The sequence below is a fragment of the Kwoniella europaea genome, chromosome 1 (assembly GCF_036810445.1).
Source record: "Kwoniella europaea PYCC6329 chromosome 1, complete sequence".
NCBI lineage: Eukaryota > Fungi > Basidiomycota > Tremellomycetes > Tremellales > Cryptococcaceae > Kwoniella > Kwoniella europaea.
Genome location: NC_089487.1, coordinates 4,622,943 through 4,646,650, shown reverse-complemented (window position 1 = coordinate 4,646,650; position 23,708 = coordinate 4,622,943). Strand labels below are relative to the sequence as shown.

Below are 23,708 nucleotides of genomic sequence, written 5' to 3'. Positions count from 1 at the left end.
ACAATTTCCTCCAGGGATTTGAGCGACATTAGGAAGGTTGAGAAGGTTTGCCAGATTGCAAGCGAGTTGTTTCCGGTTGAGGGACGGTACGATATCGATGTGTGGTCGTCTGTACATCAGAGGACTACACTCAGTATACGCTGCGCACACTTCTAGAGGGAAACCTCAAACTCATCTGATACCCTCTCTGACCGATTGCGGAGTATCATTCTTGTGTTCGAATAGCTGATTCCAGCGAGTCAGTTTAAGATGAAGGCCTTTGATCGGCAGTACGCATTTTACCCTCTTGCAAGTTGCCCTAAAGCTCATATAATCCTTATGGACAACTGGATCAATCTCGGTAGCGAAGTTGAGAGTGTGAGGATGAAAGCTAGGTAAGGGAATATCGGTACCGCCATGAAGCAGAGATCCGATGTGTTGTAATGTATCATCGCTGAGGTTGAGGAGGCCGGTCTTCATGGTGGATTAGTTGAGGTGAGGTGTTTGGAGCAGGCTGGTATGCAATATGCAGACGGAAGTAACCGGAAGGAAAGAAAAGGAAGATCTTGACGTGTGTTGGGTGATTTACTCGCATAGTATTTTGATGGTCGAGTGGCAACTTTTCCCTTTTCACCACGCACGGACCACCTTTTATTTCCCCTTGATGCTTTTCTTACTCAATACAAAAGGTTTATCCACCACTTGTACTCTCACCTCCCCGTGATCGTCTACAACCTTTGCCCAAGTCCATCTGTACCAATCATCATAGGATATCTCCGTGCCTCTTTCCCAGAACGCACCTTCCTGCAATGACGGTACCAGTTCTATCAATTCTTCCGCAGCAGCTGTCATCTGGCTCTTCAACAAAGATTCATACTTCTTTAGCAGGCTTTCATACCTTGTCTCTTCATATGAATGAGTATCATGATATACGGATCTTTGGCTGTTGGTTCCTTTGCTAGATGTAAGATGATGCGGACGTGATTCGCCTGGCTGGATGACGATGATCGGGTCGAAGAGTTCAAGGGATGGAGGGGGTGACAGGTAAGACATCATCTGTTCCTGTACAATTGACAGACAGTTAGTTCCTTTCCATCGTCTGGCAGTGAAAACCGAGGGTCTAGATATTATAAGCGGATGTAAGGGATCTTTACTCACAAGACTCCATGAGTTTCGCCAATCCCCATCTTCCAAGTTCATCACTTCAAATTTCCATTCTTCTCTTTTGCCGTTTCCCTTTTCCCCACCTTTCTCACCCCCCTTGCGTCTCTGCGTCTCGTCCCTCGAGCAGATGAGATATGTTCCAAAAGCCAACTCCCTCTTATCATTGAATGTGGTGATTTGGAAATCTCTCAAATGTTGAAAGAGACTGAACGACTCCTTGATTATTTTTCCCCAATTTTTCCATATATTTCCTCGGGACGACCAGGGATATCGTAGATAAAGCGTTTCCAATTCCAGATTACTCTTCTTCTTGCTGCTCCTACATTCTTCGAAGAGCGATCTAAAGTCCTTTACCGGATCCCAGGACGTGGTGTCTGAAGGGGGAGAGAGATAAAATTTGAGGTGTTTTAGATTTGGGAATGAAGGTAGAAAGAAAGTCGGAAGACCGAATGAACAATCTGGACAATCGACCTCCACTGCTATTGAAGTGAGTTTATCGAACGAGCTCTCAGTCTTCCATGGTTGCATGTATCGGCTGAATCCTCGAGTCACTGGTATGTACGTCAGGTCGTTTGGGATGTGATGACATGTCGGACCTTTCTTGATGATCATTTCTTCCGTATCATTAAACCTTTCTAAGTGGTGAGCGCAATCCGACCATGTTTGGAGTTTCGATTCCGATGAGGATATAGGGATGTCAACACAGATGCGACTGATTCCGGCAGCGGGATCTCAGCGACACCTTGATCGATAAATTGCTTCAGCGGGACAGCAGACTCACCTGGTAGCCTTTCGCATCCTGTCTGATAGCTCCCGATCCCACTGTCTTTCTGAGATTGTTCCATTGGTCTTTCCCAGTACCACATGCACACCTTTGAGCATACACGCATTTCTGATCCTCCTACATGTAGCTCTGAATGCTCGGATATCTCGAGAGGTCTCAGAAGCGATCTGGCTGTTGGTCGTCAATCTCCAATGAGGTGCGAATGACGGTATCGGTAAGGAACTGTCGTGAGTGACATACTGACTGATGAGCTGCAGCACCTCATCGCTGAGGGCTAGTATAGATGTGGGCATTACTATTTGGCAATTGCCCAATAGCTTCAGTAGCAGACGAAGATGAGGCAATCGGGACCACACTCTTATTTCATTCGTAAACAACAGACAGATACAAATGCACTGGTATCACGTCATCCACGTGCTTAAATGGGTCACATGGATATGTGATGGGATGTGATGAGCTCTCAGGCACCACTGTTTTATCCTTATCAGCTCTTCTGAAACGCAAGAACAAAAAGAAAAACAACAAGCAATAACAATAACGACAAGAACCGAAAAGAAAAAACCGGAAAAAAAGAAAAAACCACAAGACACAATGTGATCAGTCTTATTTAAAAAGTAACTAAATTGATCAATTGCTATAGTACTTTTTCGTCTGCTCAACACTAGTCTTTGATCTAAATTTCCCATTATGCCTACCAGTCTACTCCAACTCAGCAACGAGATCATCTCATATATCGGTGACTTCCTCCATCAAGACCACAATATCCCCATACCGTCTTTCCACCCTCACTGGGCTGGTTTCAAGCATGATATAAACTCAGATATACAGAAGCACTTTCTGTTTTTCAGATCTATCTGTACAAGAACGAGGAACGCTATACAACTTAGGGATTTACATGTGACGATTAATAGATGGTCAGATGTACTAAGATGGAATATGGAATGTCCAAAGCAGGTCAGACAGGCAGTCAAGTGAGTAAGGCAACGATAACAAGCCATGCTTTTGTCAATTCACCTCATGTCGTCAGTATTAGTTAGAAGCTTATTCAAGGTTGGTTTAGACGAATGATCATCGATATTCCCAAAAATGTGGCACCTTCCAAGGTTTACGTCAACGATGGCGAACACCGGCTGCAAGAAAGGTACCATATCGGCGGTATATGGTCGATCCTAACTCATTTCCTGTTCGAATTTACCGCTTTGGAAGAATTGATCATTGTCAACAGTCCCTTGTGCAATCATGGCGAAGGTCCCCATAATCTTGGTCCGGATTCATTGAATCTACCTTCATAAGACTTCCTTCCAGCATTGAAATCTCTTGGGTTCGAATGTAAATGCTATAAATGTTCGATCGAATTACCTGGACTTTTCGTTCCTGCCGCTTCCAAAATTCGCCATCTCAAATTGGTCCACACATACCAAGAGCAGTTCTCCCTCCCTACAGTGGCGGAACGATGGATGACCCTGTGCAAAAAAGCAGAAGTAATAGAGAAGGATGAAAATGGTGGTAGTCTACCTCTGGAAACGTTAATGGTGAAATTCATCGATAGATCTTGTCCGAGAGTGAGCACGGCGATAGAGATATTACAACCTCATTGCCCTGATCTGAATGCTCTGTATATCTTGATGTATCCCGAGAACGACGATGCACCCTACAGCGGGATGTGTCTAGGAGCTAAAACCCTTCATGACCGGGAATATGACTCTGACACTGGGTCAAGATGGATTCATACAATTTTAGAACATGATGATGCTACTGCTGAGGATCATTTGTCCGAATTAGAAATGAATAGAGATTGGTCAGCGGATACCTTTGGGTAAGTCAGATAGTCTGCTTTTTTTTATCAAATGGAAGTTGTGTATAGTTTTCGCTCACCTTTTGCTCTTTATCCACCCTTCAGCAAGATTTCTTGATTTCTCTGAGCGGTATGAAGAAGCTGAGGACCCTCGAATGTTTAACATGTGTCCACGTCCCTTTGGTAGATGGTATAATGTTTGTACCAGAGAGGAACACGAGAGGAAGCACCTATGAACATCAGCTAAATCGACTGAAGGATCGATCGACATCAAATCATACTCCAAGTGGTCAAGTTCGAATGGCCATGACAGGCGCTGCTCAAGCCATGATTGATCACTGTCCTTCCTTGGAGAAAGGTTACTTCTGGCAGTGGTTAGAACAAGATGATCGTCATGGCAGTCCGAGTCCGGAGGATCAGAATGAGGGGAAAGATGATGAACCAAATTGGAAGAGGTGGACTTGGTCAGGTGTACCGACGGCGTCTGGCAAGAAGGCGGTCATAGAGCCTTGGGTCGAAGAGTTCTCCGTTAAATGGACGCTTAGTACAGATGGAGAAGAAGGTAGACCTGAGGATGATGATTAACCAAAGTCGCTTTGCTCTGAGAAAATATACCTTATGATTCAAACTTGGAGTATTTAAACTCGTTCAGAAATCAATGTTATAGGTAGACAAGGCGGAAGATCCACTGGTGATGGAAGTTTCCGGACACGATCTATATGATTGGACGGAGTAGACCTTCCATATCGTATCGACAAGACAATGAAAGAGTTACTTGAGTATTCGTTACTTCTGAAGCATAGAACATTGACCTGAACAGCAGAACAGTACACCATCCTGCATCAGGTGGAATCCTCCTGCATAGAAAGTGATCTGAATCATGTCAAATGTACCTGTTCATACGATAGGTACAAATTCACATACACAGTCATACTTAAACCATATTGAGATATCTACTCAGCATCAAAATGCTATATCATCGTTCAAACTCAATCCCGGTGTTAAAGACCGACCATGACCTAGATCCTAAAGCCTCAATCACTTTCAATCATCCTCGTCTTCTCCTTGTTGTGCCACATAGTCCCAATTTCTAGAACCAGTATCATTGTTCATCCAGGAATCCTTGAACTCTTCTGGCAAGTCATTCAACTCTATGGACACCTCGTTCTCACTTCTTTTACAGGTCCATCTCCATCTTCGCCAAAATCCCTTTTCAAATAGGGGATGTTGAGGGTTGTATGCCCAGAAATATCCTATACGCAATGTGGGTACAGTTGCCGCAAAGAGCTTCGCGGCAGCGATCATTGCTGATTTACTCTTCTCATCACCGTCACCCTCGTCGGCTGACTTCGATTTCGACGAGAGAAGTGAGCTTTTGTATTGGTCGTATTCAGATTTCTTGGAATCAGAAGTGTAGACCGGCTCCAGTGATCTCCTTTTTAGCTTAAAATCAATAAGGCAGTCGAGTTCTTCAAGGTATTCAAATCTAGATAGGACTTCTAGGAAATTGTCCTATTCAACCGTGATACATCGAACAATCAGCACACAGAGGTATTGCAAAAGCAATCTAGAAAAGAGCGGCACATACGAAAGTTTGATCGCTTCCCCATTCATTGACAGGATCGGCCTGCTCAAAATGATCCAAATAGTTTTCCGCGTTCATTTTGAATGACCATTCACCTGCGCTAAGAGATTGATGACAAAAGAGGGTGCATGAACCGACGACGTAATGATCATCAGAATCATATGCTGTGAGATACAAATTGCGGATTGATGGACAGTTCTTCAAGATCTGGTCTAGCACTTGGAGTTTATCCACCAAAACGAATGTCTTCAGGTGTAAAGTATGGATATTTTGGTAGAAATTATTATCAGTCTTGATCAATCGAGCCTTCTTTGTACCATAGAGCTCCTGACGTGTTTCTGAAGGTGATGCCTTGAGGTGTTCTAAATGGTTAATGGCGGATACGAACAATTTTGGTATTTGATTACAGCAAAGACGGCAGCGAGTCTCAAATGCTATTGATTTGACCTTTGGAAGGAAGTACATGCCTTCAAGTCCATGGATCGCTGATGGTGTGAGGATTGCAGGGTCGTGTTGACATAAGGGAGTCTTGCGAATGATGAGCTCTTCGATATTATGAATCGAACGAAGAAATGACATGAGGGTATGCCAGATGGGTACAATGCTGTATTTAGCCGGTTCTTTGTCTTTCGGTAGATCGAGTCGATCGATATCGATAACCATCCTTCTACAAGAACCGATCAATTGTCGTCAGCATGATGAATGCTGATGAGATATCATATCGAAATCGGGCTGACCTGATTGCTTCGCTCACAACCACTGGAGCTTCCACGGACCATTTCAGTAATTTCACCCAAGAGTCCATGACGACGTGCAACCCTCCCAACGGGCAGAGCTCTCGGATCCGTTTACAAGATGATCTGAAAGCGATATAGTCCTTTTGATTGGCTGGATCGATCTCATCTTTGAAGTTTGCCCAATGAGGGTTGAAGCTTGGTATGGGAATTGCGTTATCGAGGTGGACATAGTAAGCGATGTTTCGGATGATTTCGTCGCTGAGGTGGAGGAGCGTCAAGGGCATGTTGCGTTAACGTAGATGGATTGCCGGTCTTTAATGTATTTTGAATTGAAGACGAAGATATCTGGAAGAGGTTTCAAAGTTGATCATGACGATCAAGACAGACACAGAATCATTTGGGGACTTGACTGCTCGTGTGCTTGTGCACAGGTCGTGCGTTTATGGTACATGGACGTGGTCTGTGCAACGACCACGTGATGTTGCTTGGCCGCCATCAGCACAATCAACTGGAGTCAGCGCAGCCTTGACCGCCTCTTTCTTTTGCTCTTTGATCAGATTGTCTTCAGCACAAGTATTCATTTTTCGATATCGTACACTTGATATATCCTCCGAAGATACAGCGACAATATGCCAAAATCACTACTCGATCTCACAGACGAATTGCTTCAGCATGTCGCGTTTTACCTCCACACCGACAACTTCATCCCTCTTCCATCCTTTCATCCCCATCATTTCAACTGGGCTTCCGAGATCGATCCTCAGGTACAACTAGACTATTTGAGTTATAGATCAACATGTATGAGAGTCAAGGAATTGTATCCTCCTAAAGACCTACACGTTGTGCTGAAGAAATGGGATAGATTGATAGAATGGACGGAGAGGGCACCAAGCTCGATCTTGGTCGGAGTCAGGTGAGGTCTGCTCATCTGCCCTAAACCAAGATTATACCTCACCAAATGTGATGATTCCTAGGCGCCTCGTACTAGATGTTCCTCCCAAAGTCTCAATGTCCTTGCATACTGCATGGCCGATCCTTACACGATTTCTTGAGCTTCTCACCAATCTCGAGGAGCTTATCCTCCTTCAAACACCCCTCTGCCCACATAAACACAAGGTGGCACCGCATTATGTACGACTCTTCTTAAACGAGGTTCCGATCTATACACGAGACTTCCTACCCAGATTGAAGTCATTTTCAATCTCAGTACGATGTGACTATTGTCACGAGAAGCTGGAACATATGTTCATTCCGGCAATTCCTTTAATCTCGACACTCAAGACCTCGGGCTTCTTTCTGGTGGAAGGTGCGGACGCTGAATGGTCTGATTTTCATGACGATACCACTATGCCCCTAAAGACTATCTATACGAAAGTCTGCCACAACTATTTATACGAAAGTCTGCCACATTGTGTACATCATTGTGGAAGCACCCGACTCACTTGAAGATATCGGAGATCGATTCCCAGATCTCGAAACTCTGGTCATGTCACGATACGATGTTGAGGACGTCAATGGCTGTCATATTAGAGCCCAACCCATGACCGATTGGGAATGGGGGCTCGAATACGAATGTTCTGAAGGACTCAACTACAATGTTATCAACTTTGTTACCGATGATTACGAAGACCATTGGGATTATTTGGTAAGTGCAACTACCTCTGCAATAGCATATAAGCTTTTCTCTTGATTCTAATTGATGACTTTTAATGCGTAGGTCCGCTTCCTAAAGAAGCTCAAAACACTTGATATCGTCATGATATTCACGATCAAAGACAGACGACCCTCGCCTGACGAATACTCTAAAGAAATCAGATGCAGTGATCTTCACAACGGCCCGAACAAAGCCCATCAGAAAATCCAGGAATACGAAAGCAAACTTCGTTCCGCCATGTCAAAGGCTGCTATTCCCTTTTTAGAGCATATTCCCAGCTTGGAGACAGGATACTTCTGGGAGCCTTATGGGCCCCTCAAGCCGACAGGGTGGATGGATATTGAGGAATGGTACAGATGGGAATATCGACGTGTGATACATAATGATGGATCCTGGGGTGTAGAGATGATGCCCACACCACAACATCTCAGCTCGGATTTCATCGCTAATCCAGATGGGATGGAGCATTGACCGGAAAGTCGATGAACCTTCACGAGCGAAGTTGAGTGGTACGTCCGCTCAGTCACCCACATAGTACATCAAACGTTGGACTGACAGCACATTATACCTTTCTGTAGGGTGGAGAGCATCCAATTGAATGATATCGATACTTGAAAGGAGGTAATCAAACCCGTTTATACCATTTCTTTTATTCATATTGATACCTTGATGCACCATGCAAAAAGAAAGCTTATATGATTCATCGATTTACAAACCATCGTCCATGATTTACAATGCACTGATCTGATCATCTACAGTAGCTTGGACCTCTTTTTGATGGTCAATGTCTGTGCGCTGACGTTTGATTTCGAACGATGAAATGCTGCGGAAGCATCATCACGACATCCCTCTTCTTTCTTCTTCGTCTTCTTCAACTCCGATGGTATCACGTATACCTACATACACACCATTCATCCTGTCACCTCCTATTATGAGCCTGTCACTAGCGACTCGCACCATGCCAGATCTCATGAGCCTCAACGACGAGATCATCGACCGTATCGGCTACTTGCTTCATCGAGACAATTTCATCCTCTTTCCAAGTTTCAACCCATCTTGGGCCAACTTTGCTCTGGAGATCAGCCCTACAGTAGCATCAGATTACCTCGCTTTCAGAAGTACCTGCAGGAGGATCCTTAGTAAATGTGGACTGAAGGGATTACATATCAGCTTGAATGTTTGGGGGAGGCTACTAAAGCGGTTGGTCTATGCACCTGATCAAGTGAAGAGGGTTGTTAGGTGAGTTGTCACTGTACACTTTCCCTGTTTATGGACTAGAAACTAGAATACTCGGTGTCTTTATATACCCAGCTGATCACTGTCACATATATGAATACAAAAGCATGTCTATTGATATACTCACAAGAGCGGACGATCGATCATCTCAGCATGGACAACTCTTACCACCTTCCTTCAAAACTTTCGGTCGCTTGAGGAGTTGATCATTATCGATACTCCGCTTTGTCGTCATCACGATAACACCACTAGCATTCGAGATCTACATCATCTCACCATCTTCTGTCTTCCTCAACTGTCATCCCTCTCGTTCGAGATGAAGTGCCAAGAAGGTTCGATCTACATGCCGGAACTTCTTCTCGGATGCGGTTCGAACATTCGACACTGGAAGACCATCGATTCACTCCAATTACCAACGATCCTACAAAGTATAGATTGTGACAACACTCATACACCTCAGCCTAGAACGTTGTGTATGAAGCTTTTCGACGGCACTTCCGTGCTCGAGAGTGTTCTTGGTATTATAGCAGAATTTTGTCCTCAAGTAACGGATCTGCATCTCTCTATGCATGAATCGGGAGAGCCTTACGTATTCACACCTTGCGCTTACATCAGCGACTTTCCAAGCCCGTCAGAAATTGGCGAATTAAGATTCGGGTTGGACAAAAAGTCGCAAAAGCGAGGTGAACGGGTGAAGCCAGATCAAAAGGGTTTAGTGAGTACACTAAATACAGTACACTAAGAATATGATTCACCACGCCGTATCCAGCTAAGATATCAGTCTTTCTTCTTGTGCTACACCTTTAGATTCAACTTGCTCAAGCTCTGTCTCGACTTGGCAAATTGCGAACTTTGGATTGTGGACTGATGCTTCTCAACAAAAATGGTCCTCGTCCTATTTCCTATCCTGTGCCAGATGAAACCCAATCGATTACCACAAGAGACAGGCCAAACGCGACACCCATATCGATAAGGAAACCGAAAAGTGGAACATAACATCCGACTTGTTTTTCGATCTTGTGGGACCTCACCTTGAACGTTTTGACTTCTGAATAGCGGAGAATGTTGTTCAATCAGGCTCTTGGTATATTTGGCGAAGAGTCTCCGCCCACCGGCAACATGACGAAAATGCTAGTCGTTTTTATCTCACTGAATGGACACCAAACGATACGGGCGAGGTCGATGGCATAGGTGATGGAAGCGATTCAGATGATTCTGAGACTGATGTATGAGGCTCGGCAAGCCAAAGGAGCTAGGTGGATATCTCGCACTATGACTTAGACTGGATCAGGGTTCCCTAATCATGTTGATCATTACTGAATCGGTTGCCGACATGATAACTAGCACCACGCCGATCCATTAAAAAAATCATTTAATCTATCAACACTCTTTCTACACGATCTGTTCATATGATCTCGAGTTGATGCATCTCTATGTCATGTCAAATCAGGAAACGGTTCAAGATACAGGCCACTGTAATTGGAAACGAGCATGACCTGACTGGCAATACAACCTTCAGGCAGATCATATCACATCACAAGACTGTAATTGACACATGGAGCGTTGCGTTATATTTGTGATATTTGAGTGATTCCAGCTTGCCACGCTTGTACACTGGCTACTTCCAGCAATCCTTTTCTACTTCACTTGACAAGCACTATCAACGGAGCATCCCGAAGCCATAGCTGGATAAATCGAGTGGTCTTCGGTCTGATAGTAGTACTCAATCTTTCGGACTGTGAAACAGAACCCAAAAATGTCAGTGAATTGCAGAAGGACCAGCCTGATGCCATCGTTGGAGATCTGCCCTTTCAAGGACGGTCCACTCACTTTGCAAAATGTTATCCTGGGCTGGAGGGCCCGCGGTGAATGTCGGATCACCATTGGACCAGTTGTTGATGATGATCGAAGATGGGTTTACTGGTACTACAAAACCATATTCGTCAATCAATATGATCAAGAGTTGGGCGAAATCAGAATCAACACTTATCACTTACAGTGTGGTTCGGGGCCTTTCAGCTGTTGATCGTTATAGTAAAACTTGTTTGAATCTGAGAACCAGCCGATGCTGAAGGACAATGGCATTGTTCAATGTGGACCCACGTACTGTACTACTGAAGGAGAGGAAGCAAAGCTCACGTGTATCTGTTGAAATCAGCCGTAGGATCTGATGTGTAGTCCGCATGTTCACCATCTTTTGATCCGTCCGGCTGATGAATCCCAAACACTCTTTAGCTTTCATCTACTGTAATTGAAGTGTGGCGACAAATTGATTGTTTCGTCTCTTGATCGCCAACTCACCGCATAGTTACTCAGTCCAATACCTGTATCACCATTATCATCAGGTTTGAAGATATTTTTACCTAACATCTCCATATCTAGCTCGTCGGCCGTGCCTTCAGTCTTGGTATATGTGAACTGAAAATCATATCATTTTGATCGACCAGATTAGCGTTCATGCATGGGTAGGGTACCAAGATTATCAAGGGAGAAATGAAATCACTTACAAGACTTTGACATGTACCCTCGGTCTTATCGATCTTAGCTTCCATTGAAAATACTCCCCCTGTGACCGCCTCCACAAATACTATTTCACCACCTGTCATCTGTCCAGCGGGCACTTTAATGTTCAACACACCTCCGGAGATGTACACGTTCTCTGACGATGCTACGCAGATGGATGAGGGATCCACAGTCGAACTAGCACCGATCTTATCGCCATTACTAGTTGAGAAACCCAAACTTGTCACATCGGTCCCATCGGCAATTGTTGAGAAATCGATAATTTTCGCTTTCGGATAATAAGCTGAATTGAAGTTCTCAGAGAGAGTATATCCACAGCCGCATTCTGATGGAGGTGAAGTGGTTGAATTCGAACTTAACGTTGAAGATGTCGATTGTGCAGCTGCAGAGGACGGTTCAGCTATAGTTGATGATGGTTCGCTGGAGATTGTACCTTCTGAAGGTTGGCTGGATGTGATGGTATATCCGTCTTCAATGACTGAAGTTGAAAGATATGTTGACTCGGTCGGTGCGACGGGTACAGAAGAAACGGGAGTGGTGGGCTGAGTAGGCTGAACACCTACCGTTCGAGTCGCAGCACTGCTCCCTCCATTAGGCAACGAGTACCACGTGGCAACAGCTGCTATGTCACTGGTGGAAGTAGAGGGCTGTACTGGCTCAGAAGGACCTCCATCGACCTCAGAGGCAGTAGCAGATGAGGATGATGCAGTGTCTGGATTGACAGTACCGTAGTTACCTTGAATGACCGTCGCAGTGTCTACAGGGGCAGTAGATATCTCAGGATGTTCACATAACCATGATTGCGCTTCGTCTGTGGGTGATGCACAAGGATTATGTCCATACTCGTTGGCAATGTTTGCGACCGTTGGGATTGGGTCTTTTCTGGCTGTAAGATGAAGGGGGGTTGCCTGAGTTGAAAGAGGTAGAAGTAAAATGGATAAGTAAATGTAAGTCATGTTATCTGAAAATACAATGATTATTATTCTGAATGGTAGATAGTGAAGATATATGGTAAGTGGTCAAGTCGCAGCCAGTACGTCTTGACATTGGAGTTTAAGGGTTATGGATAATTTGACTGGATCTTCAAACAGACGTTTTATATTCGAGATCATCGTGAAGTGTGCTTGTTGATCTATATTTACATGATCCTTTGATCTTCCAGTTGATTGGATCCTTTGATAGGTGTGATACCCCTGGTGAATTAAAGGACGCTCACCAATAATCTCCCAAAGATCTTGGACAGTCTCGATCTTGGTTTACCTTTGTTTCGGACCGATTGAATGCAAGGGGATATGTCGATTGGACCGTAACTGCATCTCGAGCTCTGTGCCACAGCCAGATCCTTGTGCCACTTCGCACTGAACGCGTGAATGTTGTTTGCCATCAAGGACGCGTTTGATTTGAACATTACTCTCGTTCGGTTTCAACAATCCCATCGAGATACCTCATAAAATCATATATTGGCTCTTTATCCTATGGTGGTACTAGCATAAGCCAGAAGAATATAGATCAATATGGCGCACCCTATCGATCCTGTGAATCTCAGCCCGATCCCACCCATGATCGATTCGTATACCTATCATTCCAAATTACCTTCCTCGATAGATGGCCAGATCAAAGATGAAGATGAGGGATGGATAATGGGTATAGATGAAGCTGGGCGAGGGCGTGAGTGATATTTGAAAAATCTGATTCAATGCTAGAATGCTGACCTACGTGTTGAATTCCATAGCCGTGCTAGGTATGTTGGATCTCTCGTTTGATATATGCCATCGAAATTAGCTGACGGATCGGCGTGAAGGACCAATGGTATATGCTGCTGCTTATTGTCCTATCTCGTTCAAGACGACTTTGGAAGAAATGGGATTCGATGGTATGTAGCTGTCTTCTTACACACTTATTCGATCTAATCAAGCTATAATCAATGACTGTTACTCGTGCTGACCTGTTTTTTTTTCTCTCGTGAACAGACTCAAAAGCACTCTCAGCCGATACTCGACAATCCCTCTGGGAATCATTCGACGTCCACTCCGAACTTTGTTACTCGTCAACCTCGTTATCGCCTCAGGCTATCTCGGCGGGAATGTTGAGGAGGATACCTATAAATCTGAATAGGCAAGCAGAGGTGAGCTGAAGATCTATCTACCACGGTTAGCTGACAAACAGCTGATGATCATGAATGGACAGGATGCAACGGTTGGATTGATCAAGGCTGCTTTGGACAGGGGAGTCAACGTCAAAGAGGTTAGTGAATCCATCAGTTCCTGTTAATCTTGACTTCATGGCTTGTGAGATGCCACTGCTGACACATCTCATGCCATATGTTTTATACCTATCTCGTGCCAATCCTCACTACATCCAATATATCTTGCACAACGCGCAGTGCTACGTAGATGCACTAGGACCAGCACCTCAATGGCAAGCCCGCTTATCAGCCATCTTCCCAACTATCGAATTCACTGTATGTCCCAAAGCAGATAGTCTCTTCAAGATTGTCGGAGCTGCGTCGATCGTAGCTAAAGTGACGAGGGATCGATATGTGCATAATTGGATAGATTACGAGGATGTGGGGGTTGACGGGTGAGTGAAAATATCCCAATATCACCTCATGTCATTCTTCAAAGGGATCGGAGTAATCGAAACGCTACTGTCCTTCGTTGTATCTCCACACTACATGATGACACTTAAGCTCATTAGCATTTGCCGGTTCGTCCATAGGTCTTTACCTGTAAAGACAATTAAAGAAGGAGAAGAAGAGGAAGAAGAGATTAACAGGGGATCAGGATACCCTTCTGATCCTAAAACTCAGGCTTTCCTGAAAAATTCTCTAGATCCTGTATTTGGATATAAGGGGATAGTTAGGTTTTCATGGGCGACGGTGAAAGTGTTGTTAGATAAGAATGGGGTAGAGTGTAAATGGTAAGTCCATCCAAGGCAAGCACAGAAGTGCTCTATGCCCTATCCTGAATGAAACCATACATGTTTATTGTTAAGCGCTTCCTCGACTCGTTCACCTCTTCATCTATTTCATATGTGGGGTGCAATGACTGATATCAATTTGATATGTAGGATTGACGATAATTCCCAGCCTTCCGCTCTGAGCTATTTCAGCGCAGATAACGATAATGCTAAACCTAAGGTATGGAAAGATCTAGGTGTATCAGGTGTAGGCGAGTTATAAAATGCTTTTACAGGTTCTGTTCATTTCGAGCAATTGGCATCTCTCTGTACTTTCTTATATCTGTTGTATATCATTGCATCTCCTATTTGAGTCAATATGCAAAATGCAAATGCATCGACACATCCGATCTATCATGTATCGTACAAAGATCATACCGAGTACAGTATCACTATACCGCCTTGTTATCCCTCAACTTCTTCATCTCCTCCCTGGTCCCTCTCTCAAAATACCTATCTCCCAAAATCCCACTCTCATATACATTCGTATTGAAAGGATTGATCAATTGGGGATCATTAAATTCAGGTTTATATACACCATCATTTATCTTTTCTTCCGTATTCAACAAACTTTCTAATTTAGGTTCTTTCGATATTAACTTTCTTGCAAATTCCAAAGATCGTCTTGCGGTGATAGGTGGGAAATGTAATGAACATTCTATAAGTCTTTTGGCAAATGATCCAACTCTATAATCAGGTGATTTACCTGAATATCTAGAGAAGAAAGTTAATTCTAGACACCTAAACATCAATTCCGATATTGATAATTCCCCCATCGAGTTGGTGTTCTTCGTAGTAGCTGATTTGATTGGTGGATCTTCTATACCTGTGTTCAATGATATAGGTCTTAATAAACCAAATAAACAATTTATAAATTCACTTAAATCTATATTCAATGCTTCTCCTTGTCCCGACAAAATTTGGAATCCAGTCAAGATTGATAATAACCTTATTCTGATTCTTTCACTTGCGTCGATTTGATGTACCTTCGTATCTTCATCATCTGATCCATCTACCTCATCGTGGTCTTCCTGGTCGTTTATGATCTTGCGTAAGACAGCTAAGAGATCACGGAAAAAGTCGATGTTGATGAAATGGGCATAGGCTGATATACCTTCCAAAGCAGCTGGTAAGAGTGGTGTACGAGTAGGTGACTTCAATATTGAGAAATATAGTACGAAAAGGTTTTTCAGCGTTTCAGTTTGCTACGAACATACCATGATCAGCTAGTGTTCTCAAGCCGAATAATCTTTGTACGTGTATGAGGGAAGGAATAGCATCACTCACAATCTGCGCTCTTTCCTCCTTATCTATCTCTGCTTCAGCCTCTTTCATCTCTTTCTCAACTTCCTTCATCTCCTTTTCCTTCTTACGCTGATTCTTCGTTGCCCATTTCTTTCGAATCTCCGATTTGAACTTCTTCCCCTTTATGTTATCTTCCTTCTTATCACCTCCGGATCCACCTTTAGCATTTTTACCACGTTTCATCTGATCCAACTCGTTTCTCAACCTTAGGTGCAAAAGACAAATGAGGACATTGGAATTGACCTGGAAATGCCTTTCTTTGATCATTCTTGCTATCAACGTCACAAGGGTCTGAGCGTGGACACCGGATATATCTTCTTTGAATACTGATATGAAGGATTCGAGGACGAGGTCGGAGTCCTAGGGTGCATGGTGGGTTAGCGATAGGTTTGGCATGCGGGATTGTCAAGGATAGGTAGGAAGTTTCTCAAGGCGAATGGGTAGGGATATGATCACGATTGAATGAGTATGCACAATCGGACAAATAGAAAGGGACAATGGCAATAGCCATTCAACTCACACTATCCCATCCTTTCCTACCTAATTTCCCCACCAACACACCCATGATATTCTCACTGAAATTGAAATGCGTTACTCCCACCAACAGCTCACACATACATTTCAAACTCAAACTAGCAAGTGGTGATCGACCTGTTATTTCACGACAATCACAAATCAGCTTCGAGCCATCCTGAAAAGAGTTTCATAAATCCATTGATCCAGCAACTGACGCTTTATTTCCGATTCCAACATTTTCAGGTAGCTCTTATAATTCCTTACCAACAGCTTTTCTCCTTCTCTTAACCTCTTCACTTCATCTCGAACTTTCTCAGCTTCCTCAATCTCGGTGAGTTGTCTTATTCGATAGCCTGAATAAATTACGTTAGCTCCTTTCTCTTTGAGAATTTGTTAGAACTGTTAGACGAAGTAGCTCACCTGGAATAAGATCTTTGAACACTGCTAATTGGGATAAGAAGGCCAGACCTCTGATCGACGCCGGGACTGGCAGTGATCCTTCGCCATCTTCTAGGGAAGGTACGGTAGGTAAGGCGAATGTGGATAATCTCGTCAATACGGGTCCCTATTGCAGTGGTGATACGTGATCAGCTATACGCGATCATTCTATGATCATGTCGCTCAAGCATCCCCAAATTATCTCCGGGTAACTCGTGAAGAGACAGTCAGGAGTCGATAATGATACTCACAATATCTACCAGTTCTCCACCAGCCAGGATCTCCGCACCCAGCTGAGCCATCTGTTCTTTGGCACTTTCCAACTTCTGAGCATTCTTCCATCCATTCTGACTGACAATCTCCGAAACACCCATCCTGCCGAACTTCCCTTTCAATCCTGCCATCCGTTCAGCTTGTTCTCCATCATCCGAACCTTCATCTTCGCTCTCCTCCTCTTCCTCTTCACTATCACTCGGCGGAGGTGGGGGTTGTTTCTTCTTTGAGGGCGGGAGGGATATCTTGGTCGAACCTTCTACCATCTTTACTTCACCAGTAGGTAACTTGATAGGTAATCTGCCTACTTCCACTTGATCTTCATTCTCCGCCTTATCTTTCTTTTCTGTAGCCCAACGACTTCGAGCAGAAGTTTCATACTCTGCTTCTTCCTCTCCAGCCTTCCTCTTACGCCTTTTAGAGTTGGCTGTTTCTGAATCATATTCCTCTTCTTCTTCAGAAGGTAAATTATCGAACTCGGCTATAACATCATCTTGATCCTCGTCCTCGTCGGAATCATCTAATGAAGCACCGGAATCATACACGCTATCTTCATCGGCTGATCCCAATTCTACATCATCGTCGTCATCACCATCCACATCAGAAGCGAAATCGGAATCGAATTCAGGATCAGAATCGAAATCGTAATCATCCGAATCCGATTCTTTGGCTGAATCAGGTAAAGGTATTTTCAACTTTTGTCGCTTTTGTTTGGGTAATGGTTCGCGGGATTTAGATAAGTCATGTAATCGCTTAGTCTCTTTGACTGATCTATAAGTGGGATGACAAGATTAGCTTGATTATTATAGATGATTATACAAACCGGATAAGGTGAGCATAATGATGCTGATTACTCACCTAGACAAGGCATTCTCATCCATTCCCACCAAGAACCTAGCACTCGCACTACCCGCTCCCAAACCCTCCTCTTCACCTAAATCCTCTAAATCCTCTTCATCATCCTCATCCTGATCTTCTGCATATGTGGATTTAGGTATAGGGATGGATTTTTGATCTCTCAATTTCACTTTCTTAGGTCGGTCTGCTTTCCTCTTGGGTTTTCCCGTCGGTCCTAGCTCTTGTTCGGTTGACTTTGAGGTTTTGGTCTTTTTGTTTCCTCCCTACTCAACGCGGAGATTGTATTAGCTAAATCACACACTACAGCATTATGAGAAGGATAGACTTACTTTTGAAGAAGGAGGAGGCGCCTTACGCTTCCCTAGCGCTTTCGCAGATGGTTTTCCCATTTCCGAGTCTTGATGTTTTTGTTATATGGGTAGGATACCTAAGAAGAGATAAATATCGAAAACAAAATGAAGAACGAGTGAGGATGGACGAGAAATCAAAAATTCTCACGTGACATGACATGGTTCCAGCGAAAATTGATTCCGTCGCAGGTGGAGGGAGGAGGTTGGAGGAGATGATGTTGACAATGACGACGACGATGACAAGCTAGGTCATGGCATCGTACACTTGCGATGCATAGCGAGGCCACTCATTACAGGCTTCATAACGTCCAACACCCAAGGAGAGTCTTCCAACTTACGCCTTCATTTCATCCGGTAAGATTCGATCCTCAACCTTCCTTTCGCTTCTATTCCCTTTCATCATCATGGCAGCAGCATCATCATCCAAAGCCCCTGTCAAACCCATCAAGCTAGAGGTCGACCAGGTATATATCCACGTATCATATTCATCACCTGAACCTCCATCGGCCATATCACTCAACAATGTCGAAGTAAAGTATCTGGGTCCGATAGGTGAATTATCTGGAGAAGGGATTTATCAAATTCAATCTCATGGACAACCTGTCAAGAGGCATGACGAGAATTGGCAGACTTCCCAACAAGATTTAATAGAGAAAGTAAAAAGGAGTGAAGGGGTAAAGAGCGTCAAGGTTATGGATGAACCTAAACAACGAGCTAAGAGAGATGAGTTCTGAAGAGTAAGCATTCGTGCGGTATCTGGTCATATATATCGATGGCAGCTGATTGGTAAATTCGAGTAGAGAAGATACAACAATACATATCATATGGAAATGAACCAGAACGAAAACAAACAATGAAAACATGTTGTATATAAATATGAAAACCTAATGTATCAATCGATGTCATCATGTCATAACGTCATTCAAGAAGAGTCTACTGTCACAAAATCAAATAGCATGAAAGTGCCGTAGACCATACCGATTATGGCGGTAGACTTGATATCTCCTCTCTGACAGTTTGAGCTCTTTGCGCACGTTGCAATTGTATTGGCGCAGACTACAAAATTGATCATAAGCTCAGGTTCAGCTTTAGAGAGATGATTGGAGGTGAGCTCACCTTGACCACTTCAGCTAAATTATCGACAACCACTTTGAAAGTCTCTTTCACTTCTTCATGTCGTTCTGGAGGAGGTATATCTTTAGGCTGAAGTTTGTTTTCTGGGACGAATGAGATCAAAATTGTCAAAACCAGGTAATTAATGGAAGACAACGGTATCAAGGGAGTCCATCAATTACTCACCTTCCTTCCCATCATTTTCATCAGGTAGCCATTCCACGTCCGTCCTCCTCATTTCCAGATCCTCTTCCACACCGTAGAACATCTCTGGCCATCTCTTACGCTTTTCCGCTGTTTTGCTCTCCCAATCTGTCCTTTCGACCTGGAGGGCCCATATATGCCGATCAAGAGACTCGTCGAATCCTTCGGTAGCTGTGGAATGTACAAACGATGTCAGCCTTGGAGATCCCCTCTAGCTACCAGCAGGATGGGAGAAGGAGATGAAGGATCTTGCTTACCTTCTACGTAATTCTCATAATTCTGCCCGTTGACTTGTAAATTATATTTGCTCATATCAAACATTTTCTCTTGTATCTATAACGGCCGAGGGTATGTGTCAGTATCAAGTTACGATCTTCATCCAATTTGGCATCATACTTACCTTTCCCAGCCTACTTTCCAACTCCTTTCGCATGACTTTCGCAGCCTCCCCATCTTTGCCTCCAGGCATGGTAGCCAGTCTAGTCTCCATGACCTTGTACATCGCCGAACTAACATTATCTTTCACTCTGAGCCATTCGGGTTCTCGATCGACTACCAATCGTGATAAAGAGGGTTCTTCCATGTTGACCTACAGCTATAGGGAAAGATATGCTGTGGATTACAGACGTAAAAGCTGCCAAGGTGAAAGAATGCTTCAGATTCATTTACCAGTAACTTATCTGTTGTTTTGATTTTTGCTTTTTGCTTTTGGCTGCAGTTGATGTTTGTGCACGCGTCGACGACTGATTACGTAATTGATCACAAGTAATGTTCGTGCATGCTTTTGATGATCGGGTGACTCAACCCCAGACCATCAATCAATCATGATTCCTTACATCCTATATACTCGAGTACATCCATGCTTGGCTTCATCATCTGACAGTTGCAGCCGACTACGATGTCCTCAAGTTCAGGATATCAAGCTGAATGTATGGGCGCGCAAAGGGATGCCGAGCCGGGAGACGAGGAGAGTATCGGTGCAGATTGGGAGCGGCAACTAGCCAAGGTCAGCGGTAAGCTGTCGATTGTTTATCCTGCCCACGAGTGTAGAAAGCTAACAACTCATGTATCTAAATCACAGAAATGTCATCTGCAGTGAGCTATCCACCTCGAAATCTCTTGACATGAACAGCAACAGCAGCTCATCATGTTTATTATACAGATCCAACAGATGACGCCGATCCTCACTGGTCTCCGAAGAGAATGTAAGGCCTTACAAGAGCGTCAGAGATCACTCGAGAACGATATCGATCAGCGACAAGCCCATATTACACAGCTCAACAAGGAGATTGTGAATCTGCGAAACGAGAGAGATACCCTGCCACCGAATACAGATTCATGGTGGAATTCTCGCCCATTATCGGCATCAGCTTCTATGAGTTCTCTCAGTGAGGGTGACGTACAAGGTAAATTGAACAGGAGGATATGGTTATTGGATGAACAAGTGCAATCATTAAAGCAGGAGAAAGTAGATATGAAGACGGAATTTGATGATGAGCTGGAGAGAGAAAGAGCTATCTCATCGGGATTGAGAGATAGAATATCAGATTTGGAAGTGAAGAGAAAGAAGTTGAAAGATGACAATCAAGCGTATCAAACACGGGAAAGGGAGTTAGAGACTAAAGTTGGTAATCTCGAGTTGGAGATCAAGGAGATTGGGACCAGACATAACGAGAATATCATCGATATGAAAGAGAATGTGGTGAGGGGCGAGAAAGAATCTGACGATTTGAAAGTAGAGATCAGGAAATTGAAAGAGGAGAGGGATAATGCTGTGGCGGAAATGATGATGATGAAGGAACAGGCTGCAGAACAAGCATTGAAGAGGTAAGCTGCTTCGATCGATTGCCCAATTATGTTCAGCTTATAATGGTTTGCCACAATCTTATAGTCCCAAGATACTTCAACCCCAAGATCTCAACGTTCCCTCTTCTCAGCTGTCCTCTCAACTTTCATCACAACCTATGACACCTACCAAACCCAAATCGTTCAAGCCATTCACTCCCCTTCTTACATCGCCGTCTTCTCGTGTAGCACCACCCTCGCCGACCTCTCTCGCAAGGCAATACACCGTTATTGAAGCGAGATGTAATCATCTACAAGCTGCTTATAACCATCAATCGGAAGCTCATAAGCTCTTGCTGACTGAGCATAACAAGTTGAGAAAGATCCATCAAGAGGATATAGACCATATGAAGAAATATCAGGCGTCACAAATTGGAAGAAAGAAGAAGAAGGACGAGAGAAGAGCTCAAAAGAAGGCTAGACAATCGCTGGAGTTAAGGGAGATGACGGGTACACCTGGCGATATCACTAGCTCAGGTAAGACCGTTGGTGGTCCAGATGATGGATTTGCACCCTTAGAAGGCGTTGGGAATGGTGTGTTGGTGGAGGAAAGTGGATCTCTACCACATGTCAGGAAACAAGACACAAAGGGAAATGGTCCAACGATGAACGATGAAGAAGAGTATATGGCTTATGCTGAACAGGGAAGTGATGGGAATGCGAATGAGAGGATGATGGATATCGATGTTCCACCTCATATGACGAGTTGTCAACTTGTGGACGGTATCAACAACTTCCAACTACCTTCGTCTTCTCTTCGTCTAGCGAATAACAAAGTGGTTCATCAAGGTTCCCATCGCCATACTAGATCGAACGAAACCAGCTCATCTGATCAAGTCTCCTCGCACCAAAACCGCGCTGTTCCTACTCAATCTACCCAAGGATCAGGGAGAAACGCTTCACCCATTCGTCCCCCATCTTTGCATCGAGCACGACGATCCAGCGCCTCGTCAACTACACCGACCCCTCAACAACCTCAAGTACCGGCAGCCACCCCACAACCTGTCAGACGAGTTGTCCGACCTACTCACGTGACCCCTTGGCTGGGAGTGGAGAATGATGGTATATCCAGTTCCAACAGGTCTAGATCCAAGTCACCTACCAAGAAAAAACGACTCAATCAAAGTACAAATGAAGATGATGATTTTGCTTCACCACCTGATAACTTCATTTCGACACCTATGACTGTCAGAACACCCTTGGTGAGGGATAGATTAGGTGGTGGTTCCGTTATACTTGGTGGTGATAGTTTAAGGAAGAAAGTGATGCGACAGACTGTTCATGATCATGAGACGCCGAGGAACGCTACTCCTGGACCCAGCACTGGTACTGGCACTCTTACTCGTACGCCCACCCAGTCCTCTGGATTGATGTCGACGGAGAAGAAAAGGAAGATTATCGACATCAAAACTGAGGGTTTATCACCGTCGGAAAAAGCATTGAAATTGAAGAGATTGGCGAAGATGCCTGTAAGTGAAAAGCGAGAGTTGTATAAGGGATATAAAGGGAATGGAAGGTATATCAGACCAGAGGAAATGTGAGTCGTTGCAAAGTATAATCTGGGCAGTATCGGCCATTAGCCGTATCCGATTGATAGCTGATTATTTGTGGAATTCCATAGGGATAGAACGGTAGGAGAAGAATATGAGATCAATCCCTCTCAGAACGATGGCAATAATTTCGCATATCATGATGTGAGAAGGAAGAAAGCTGAGAGGAGGAATATGCATGGAGGAGATTGTGAATGTTGTAAAGATGTGAGTGGTGATCTGATGTTGTCAGCGTGTAAAGAGCGTTGCATTGATGATTGCTTTGAACGGAATAGTGGTATGAAGAGATTGGTGATATACCTAGATTCAACCAAGCTCCTAAATGGAGAGATGATGCTCAAAGCCATAAACATGAGGATAATCAAACGGTTTCGGATCAAGTGAGAGAACATCAAAATATGGTGTCAAGACATCGAGAGACGGTGAGTATGATTTGACAATACTACAATCCCTCACATCTTCTTCTGATCAGAAATGGTTCTAATGGTTTGGTCTTCGTTTGATTCACGTAGTGGGCGAAACCGCCGACGCCACCTGGGTATTGGAAGATCGGTTTCCCCTCGACTCAAGATGTTAGGGAACAAAATGAACAGGCTGATAAGATGATGAAAGGGAAAGAAGAGAGAATCAGACGAGAAGCTTTGTGAGTGTATTGGCAATACAGTCATTAACTGGTCTGCGACCTGCGGATGAATGGTTGTTAGAAGGGAATGTTGAGTAGAGCTGATTTATGGATTTTTCATCGTTCGATAGACGAAAAGATGGTCAGTGGAGGAAGAAGAAAGTGAATAATCATGCTGAACATGATGATCATGATATTTCAAGAAACTAATGACCCACA

General features: G+C 43.9%; 15 protein-coding genes across 15 annotated transcripts; 8 read left to right on the top strand and 7 right to left on the bottom strand.

Annotated features, from left to right (window-relative positions):
- Positions 1-171: 171 nt before the first annotated feature.
- Positions 172-459, bottom strand: V865_001760 (uncharacterized protein; the record flags this gene model as incomplete). The annotated part of the gene is made up of 2 exons (XM_066225574.1): positions 172-225; positions 283-459. The coding sequence occupies 2 exons, from the start codon at positions 457-459 to the stop codon at positions 172-174; spliced, it is 231 nt and encodes a 76-aa protein (XP_066081671.1).
- Positions 460-630: 171 nt separating this feature from the next.
- Positions 631-2,220, bottom strand: V865_001759 (uncharacterized protein; the record flags this gene model as incomplete). Its single annotated transcript, XM_066225573.1, has 3 exons — positions 631-1,041; positions 1,138-1,855; positions 1,925-2,220. The coding sequence occupies 3 exons, from the start codon at positions 2,218-2,220 to the stop codon at positions 631-633; spliced, it is 1,425 nt and encodes a 474-aa protein (XP_066081670.1).
- A 394-nt stretch (positions 2,221-2,614) lies between these two features.
- On the top strand, positions 2,615-3,219 carry V865_001758 (uncharacterized protein; the record flags this gene model as incomplete). The annotated part of the gene is made up of 2 exons (XM_066225572.1): positions 2,615-2,898; positions 2,988-3,219. 2 exons carry the CDS (start codon positions 2,615-2,617, stop codon positions 3,217-3,219), a joined length of 516 nt encoding a protein of 171 aa, XP_066081669.1.
- A 165-nt stretch (positions 3,220-3,384) lies between these two features.
- Positions 3,385-4,307, top strand: V865_001757 (uncharacterized protein; the record flags this gene model as incomplete). Its single annotated transcript, XM_066225571.1, has 3 exons — positions 3,385-3,489; positions 3,720-3,743; positions 3,828-4,307. The coding sequence occupies 3 exons, from the start codon at positions 3,385-3,387 to the stop codon at positions 4,305-4,307; spliced, it is 609 nt and encodes a 202-aa protein (XP_066081668.1).
- Positions 4,308-4,766: 459 nt separating this feature from the next.
- Positions 4,767-5,385, bottom strand: V865_001756 (uncharacterized protein; the record flags this gene model as incomplete). Its single annotated transcript, XM_066225570.1, has 2 exons — positions 4,767-5,234; positions 5,311-5,385. The coding sequence occupies 2 exons, from the start codon at positions 5,383-5,385 to the stop codon at positions 4,767-4,769; spliced, it is 543 nt and encodes a 180-aa protein (XP_066081667.1).
- Positions 5,386-5,917: 532 nt separating this feature from the next.
- On the bottom strand, positions 5,918-6,328 carry V865_001755 (uncharacterized protein; the record flags this gene model as incomplete). Its single annotated transcript, XM_066225569.1, has 3 exons — positions 5,918-5,974; positions 6,045-6,066; positions 6,135-6,328. The coding sequence occupies 3 exons, from the start codon at positions 6,326-6,328 to the stop codon at positions 5,918-5,920; spliced, it is 273 nt and encodes a 90-aa protein (XP_066081666.1).
- Positions 6,329-6,673: 345 nt separating this feature from the next.
- Positions 6,674-7,490, top strand: V865_001754 (uncharacterized protein; the record flags this gene model as incomplete). Its single annotated transcript, XM_066225568.1, has 2 exons — positions 6,674-6,957; positions 7,019-7,490. The coding sequence occupies 2 exons, from the start codon at positions 6,674-6,676 to the stop codon at positions 7,488-7,490; spliced, it is 756 nt and encodes a 251-aa protein (XP_066081665.1).
- Positions 7,491-7,530: 40 nt separating this feature from the next.
- Positions 7,531-8,169, top strand: V865_001753 (uncharacterized protein; the record flags this gene model as incomplete). Its single annotated transcript, XM_066225567.1, has 2 exons — positions 7,531-7,689; positions 7,762-8,169. 2 exons carry the CDS (start codon positions 7,531-7,533, stop codon positions 8,167-8,169), a joined length of 567 nt encoding a protein of 188 aa, XP_066081664.1.
- A 487-nt stretch (positions 8,170-8,656) lies between these two features.
- Positions 8,657-9,140, top strand: V865_001752 (uncharacterized protein; the record flags this gene model as incomplete). The annotated part of the gene is made up of 2 exons (XM_066225566.1): positions 8,657-8,937; positions 9,041-9,140. The coding sequence occupies 2 exons, from the start codon at positions 8,657-8,659 to the stop codon at positions 9,138-9,140; spliced, it is 381 nt and encodes a 126-aa protein (XP_066081663.1).
- A 1,432-nt stretch (positions 9,141-10,572) lies between these two features.
- V865_001751 (uncharacterized protein) lies at positions 10,573-12,413 on the bottom strand (the record flags this gene model as incomplete). Its single annotated transcript, XM_066225565.1, has 6 exons — positions 10,573-10,670; positions 10,765-10,860; positions 10,932-11,002; positions 11,074-11,144; positions 11,236-11,352; positions 11,442-12,413. The coding sequence occupies 6 exons, from the start codon at positions 12,411-12,413 to the stop codon at positions 10,573-10,575; spliced, it is 1,425 nt and encodes a 474-aa protein (XP_066081662.1).
- A 558-nt stretch (positions 12,414-12,971) lies between these two features.
- On the top strand, positions 12,972-14,638 carry V865_001750 (ribonuclease HII; the record flags this gene model as incomplete). The annotated part of the gene is made up of 7 exons (XM_066225564.1): positions 12,972-13,125; positions 13,259-13,330; positions 13,428-13,582; positions 13,645-13,701; positions 13,841-14,037; positions 14,176-14,376; positions 14,527-14,638. The coding sequence occupies 7 exons, from the start codon at positions 12,972-12,974 to the stop codon at positions 14,636-14,638; spliced, it is 948 nt and encodes a 315-aa protein (XP_066081661.1).
- Positions 14,639-14,807: 169 nt separating this feature from the next.
- V865_001749 (uncharacterized protein) lies at positions 14,808-18,194 on the bottom strand (the record flags this gene model as incomplete). Its single annotated transcript, XM_066225563.1, has 8 exons — positions 14,808-15,620; positions 15,703-16,080; positions 16,241-16,371; positions 16,452-16,589; positions 16,657-16,801; positions 16,926-17,718; positions 17,806-18,068; positions 18,135-18,194. The coding sequence occupies 8 exons, from the start codon at positions 18,192-18,194 to the stop codon at positions 14,808-14,810; spliced, it is 2,721 nt and encodes a 906-aa protein (XP_066081660.1).
- Positions 18,195-18,559: 365 nt separating this feature from the next.
- On the top strand, positions 18,560-18,889 carry V865_001748 (uncharacterized protein; the record flags this gene model as incomplete). Its single annotated transcript, XM_066225562.1, has 1 exon — positions 18,560-18,889. The coding sequence occupies one exon, from the start codon at positions 18,560-18,562 to the stop codon at positions 18,887-18,889; it is 330 nt and encodes a 109-aa protein (XP_066081659.1).
- A 247-nt stretch (positions 18,890-19,136) lies between these two features.
- V865_001747 (uncharacterized protein) lies at positions 19,137-20,055 on the bottom strand (the record flags this gene model as incomplete). Its single annotated transcript, XM_066225561.1, has 5 exons — positions 19,137-19,211; positions 19,272-19,372; positions 19,455-19,643; positions 19,730-19,805; positions 19,873-20,055. 5 exons carry the CDS (start codon positions 20,053-20,055, stop codon positions 19,137-19,139), a joined length of 624 nt encoding a protein of 207 aa, XP_066081658.1.
- A 315-nt stretch (positions 20,056-20,370) lies between these two features.
- On the top strand, positions 20,371-23,514 carry V865_001746 (uncharacterized protein; the record flags this gene model as incomplete). The annotated part of the gene is made up of 7 exons (XM_066225560.1): positions 20,371-20,485; positions 20,554-20,567; positions 20,635-21,299; positions 21,364-22,854; positions 22,939-23,074; positions 23,143-23,289; positions 23,380-23,514. The coding sequence occupies 7 exons, from the start codon at positions 20,371-20,373 to the stop codon at positions 23,512-23,514; spliced, it is 2,703 nt and encodes a 900-aa protein (XP_066081657.1).
- Between the last annotated feature and the right edge of the window lie 194 nt (positions 23,515-23,708).